This window comes from Diadema antillarum, unplaced genomic scaffold, assembly GCF_040938485.1.
Source record: "Diadema antillarum isolate AM-2024a unplaced genomic scaffold, OU_Dant_1.0 seq00002679_RagTag, whole genome shotgun sequence".
Taxonomy (NCBI): Eukaryota; Metazoa; Echinodermata; class Echinoidea; order Diadematoida; family Diadematidae; genus Diadema; species Diadema antillarum.
The window spans coordinates 1-4,592 of record NW_027273279.1 but is presented as its reverse complement, the minus strand read 5'-3'; the positions used below and the strand labels follow the sequence as shown (position 1 = coordinate 4,592).

Here is a 4,592-nt window from a genome sequence, read left to right as displayed (position 1 = left end):
TTAAAGTCTGTCAGTTAAATTCCAAGGACCGGTAAACATGATGCCTATTTCTTGGTAATTATGATAAAATTGTATGGTTTGTACATAAGAAATATATTCTGCTTATTTGTGGAGGACTCAGTATTGAATCTGCTTTCATCCCAGTATTATCACTATATCATTATCATACTTGTCTAGGGTCGGAATCCGTTCTATCTGGAGCCTGCAATCATCATTACTATCACTGATGGACATAAGTTGACAAGTAATGGAGGAGTTCAAAATGAGGTGAGTCTATCCTTTCTTATGTTTACTACTAATATTTTCCTGTCATTAACATTCCTCAATAAAGAATCCTCATTACCTTTAAAGGGATGGTACAGTATTTGTGGAGATGAGACTTGGGCTTTTAACTTTTTGCGAGATACCAAGAAAACACTTATGAAATAGTACAAAGCATACCTTTTTAAGAGGAATTCAAAGTTTATTTGATGAAAATCAGGTTTGGGAAGACTGAAACATCCAAAAACAAAGTAAAACAAAGCGATCGTAATAAAGTGGAGGTCCCACACTTATTAGAATCGCTCTGTTTTGGATATTTCAACCATTTCAAAACCAATTTTCATCAAAAAATTATGAATTACATGCTCTTTCATATTTCATAAGAGGTGTCTCATTATTTTACCAAAAAATGTTAGAAACCTGAAATTAGGTCTCAACCAAAACTGTACAATCCCTTTAAAATGAAGGTTATAATGCTTGAGCTAAAACTAGTTTTTGTTACAAAGTAAAGCATTATAGGCAGATGTGTTTTGCCATAGTTGGGGACCTTTTTTTTTAAAAGAAATGTTGAGGTAAATTTGCACAAATCTATCAGATCATTGTACCAGAATTGATAATGCATCTATAGGCATGTGTGTGTGTGAATGTTGGTACTCAATTGATTAAAAGTGATTGTTGGCTAGAGAGCCCATCTGATGTCAGTACAGTCACATGAAACAAAATACTATGGGGTGAGATAAGGAAAGGAACTTCTCTTTTTATTTGCAGAGAGACTTTACTGTACAATGTATTAAGATTTTGAAAGACATACAGTTGTAATTGCTGCTGATTCCAAATCTTTGAATTTTTCATCCAGTTGTTAGAGCCTGTCAGCATTATTGGGCCATTGGGTATCTTTTGCATATTTACTTTCTACTTTCTATAGGAAGAAAATGAGAACTTGTGTGAGGTAGAAAACTTTGAAATTGTACTCACGAATGAAGACAACCATTTTTCGTCAAGGCAAGTTTAGGTGAATGCCATAGTAAAGAGTAATGCCATGAATAGTGGTGTGAGAGTGTTTGTGTCTGAATTTTCCCCATGACCATTTAGTATTTTATGTCTCTCCGCCCAGCTGTCACTACCAATGAGTCTGCCACTGCCGGGCAGTGAACTGACAAGAGAGCCCTTCAGGTGGGATCAGCGTCTCTTTGCTCTGGTCCTACGGTTGCCGGGCGTGGCCGGGGAGAAGGAGCGTATGGGGCCAACAAGCAGCCTGGTGAATGTGGACGATTCTCCCATCAGCAGTATGTGTGATGTCACAGGAGGTTTGTATTCCCCTTTTTCCCATCAACTCTTTACATTTCTTTTTCTTGAGCTACAGTACAAGTGGGTATGGCAGTGAGTAAAAAATATGCTAGTGCTTGGATGTCCTTCCCACTCTTAGCCCTGTTTTAACAGAGCCTTTCAAACTAGTTACCGTGACAACGTCTTGGTAGTGTCCAGGTAATATTTTTTACCCTACCTGTTAAAACAGTCCCTGCAAAATGTTGCTCGGACGTTGTCGCTGTAACTTCTGCCAAAATCTACCCTTGTCCGCTCGGATGATTGCCTCGACATCACCCTGACATTACCGCAACATTACCCCGTCAACCCTCTATTAGAATGCAATGGCAGTAACATTCCTTTGATACACTCAACACACATGCACAACATTGCAGACAGAGAATGATTGACAAGCTGAGCGCTGATCATGTGCATGGATTGTAACCATTGATCTCTATTGGTAGTTGAGTTCAGTATCAGAGATTCTAGCCATGTTTTGTTAACTAGCACGATTGCCTACCTAGATGTGCACAATCTAGATCAATAGGCGGCGCTGGCTGGTGGGAAGGGCAGTCGCATCAGTGGACACGCCCCCTTCATAGAAACCTACCCAGAGGAGGCTTTTGGTGTGTGTCTATTAGAATGGTATCCCTTGCTCTCTCCTGCGGTTTTATTGACTGAGGCAAGGAAGTTTGTTCTGTGGGCATTGTCCCAACGTTGCAGTTTGAAGCCCTGTTTACACAGGGCTTTAGAAACCATAAAGCACTTTGAGCATCCTTGTATCACCAGGATCAAATTAAAGTTGGAAATGCTTACAGTTGGAATAAAACATTGTGATATGTTCATAGCATTTAAAGCATAGGTTCCCCTTTCGGAACCTACTAAGGCAAATCACAGATAGCATTTTTTATGTTTTCGTAATTCCACGATATGTTAGAAGCTGTATACAGTTCTATGTCTTTTTTCTGCATTTGTACTTGACATTTTTGATATGATAGACTCCAACAACCCCATGCAAGAGTCACTAGCTAATAGTCATAATGATAGATATGCATGTTTTATATACCTGTAGCAGTAAATTTGCTGCCTTCTTGTAGTTTACAGAAATAGAATGCACCAATATCAGACTCTTACTTCTCTGCTTTTCTATTCTGTCTGTTTGGTTGTAGGTCGGTCATACACAGTCACATCAATGAAGACACTCAATCAGTGCCTTGAGTCTCTGGTCCAGAAAGTCCAGAGCGGAGTTGTCGTCCATTTCGAAAAATTTGGTCCAGACCCAGTCCTTCCTAATGGAGAGCGTAAGTAGCACCTCATTCTGTTCTTCTGTCCTCTGTGTCTACACTAACCCACATAGTAGACTCGTTTAAGAAAAATATTGAGTGTATAGTATACCAGGTAAATGTTTAATACAGTTTTAGGTAAATCTCAGTTCTGAAATGCCTTTAAGGGTGATCTGACCATTTTCGCTAAATACTCGTGTTCATCCTATGGGGGACAGTTGCTCAATGATTCAACACTATTGTCAAAGAATCCACAAAATTACTCAAAGTAGTCAGTAGTCCCCTATAGTATGATAATGGTTTGCATTTGTTCCCCTAACTTCAGTCACCTATTAACATTTGTGCCAAAGAAGTAACTGTCTTTGGAGGATTAAATCCACACTGTAGATACTGGACACAGAGAAACATTGAAGGGAATGGTAAGGGACGGTAGACCTGATAACATCATCTTCCATGTGACATTGTGCAACAAATCTGAGTGATCTCAACACAGCATACAAATGACCTCTACAAAGCTTGCAGCAGGGATGTGTATGAAATGTAATTACCTACTCTATGGGACAAGCAGATTTCTCTTTAAACAAGGTATTGAAAAGGAAAGAGCAGCAAAATCAGATTTATGCATCCTCCTTGATTTAGCCAATGTGTAGAGGCAAGAACCAGCCTGTAATTCCTGATTTCTCAGAAATGTATAAACAAAAGTAGTAAGACAGAGGAAATTGTAATAGTTTGATTTAAATTCTGATGAGATGAGAAATTTAAAGGAAGAGATTACGTCATGGAGAACAAAATGAAAGATCATATCAACATTTTGTCAGTACAAAAATCCAAAAGAGAAAGGATTTATTATTATTATTGTTATTATTTTTGATTGAATAAATGGAATTGCATCAGGCTACTTTAAATGGTCATGTTAATCAAGGTGGGATACTCTTGGAAATGAGTCTATTCATTGAAGTTTATGAGCTGAGTGAATGTTAACCCGTTGAGGACGGTTTGATTTTGCTACAATACGCATTTCCCATAGACACCTGCCCGAGTATACTCGGGACTCGTCCTCAACGGGTTAAGATGATAATTGTTTAGACAAAACAAACATGAATTTTTTTCAGATTAGGTAATTTAGCAGTCCACTGTGTTAACAATCCAAGGTGATCAATCGTGTGCAGTTAAGTAAGCAGGTAGGAACGAGAAACCAAAGTTTGGTAACTATGGACTCTCACTGTTAACCATTGAAACAAATCAAGGATAAATGCACAGTTTAGGCAAGCTTGGTATGAGGTTGTTTGTATGTTGTGTTCTCCCTGTAATGATACATGGCACAATGATGTAGTGTTCCTCTGCTACTTCAAGCCTGTGGAGGTGTGGGACCAAGGTTTGCCAAGCCAGAGCTTGGACACTGCAGTCTAAACCTCCCTGGTTTTCTGTCTTTCAGTGAGGTCAGTTGGACACCAGTCCCCGCTGCCACCAGAGGTGGACCGGGTGGACGGGAACACGCCACCGCTGGGTAAGATCTAGCCTAGGCAACTAGGTCAAGACTTACGAATGCTGTGACCTATGTCCCCTCCCACCAGAAATCCTCTCTTTGACTGTGTGAGATTCATATTACAAGACAGGAATTGATAACTTCTGGTCTGTACAGGTTATTTAGGAAGCAAATCTTCCGAGACCTTGCCGATTATAAAGATGAATAATACAGTCTCCTTTGTGTGCAATATTGGAGGTTCACAGACTCATGCAAGG

The 4,592-nt window shown here is 39.4% G+C and overlaps 1 protein-coding gene across 1 annotated transcript; it reads left to right on the top strand.

Annotated features, from left to right (window-relative positions):
- Positions 1 to 1,379: 1,379 nt before the first annotated feature.
- Positions 1,380 to 4,548, top strand: LOC139715045 (integrator complex subunit 6-A-like). Its single transcript, XM_071626670.1, has 3 exons — positions 1,380 to 1,568; positions 2,736 to 2,867; positions 4,285 to 4,548. Exons 1-3 carry the CDS (start codon positions 1,388 to 1,390, stop codon positions 4,365 to 4,367), a joined length of 396 nt encoding a protein of 131 aa, XP_071482771.1. The 5' UTR covers positions 1,380 to 1,387; the 3' UTR covers positions 4,368 to 4,548.
- The last annotated feature ends 44 nt before the right edge of the window (positions 4,549 to 4,592 follow it).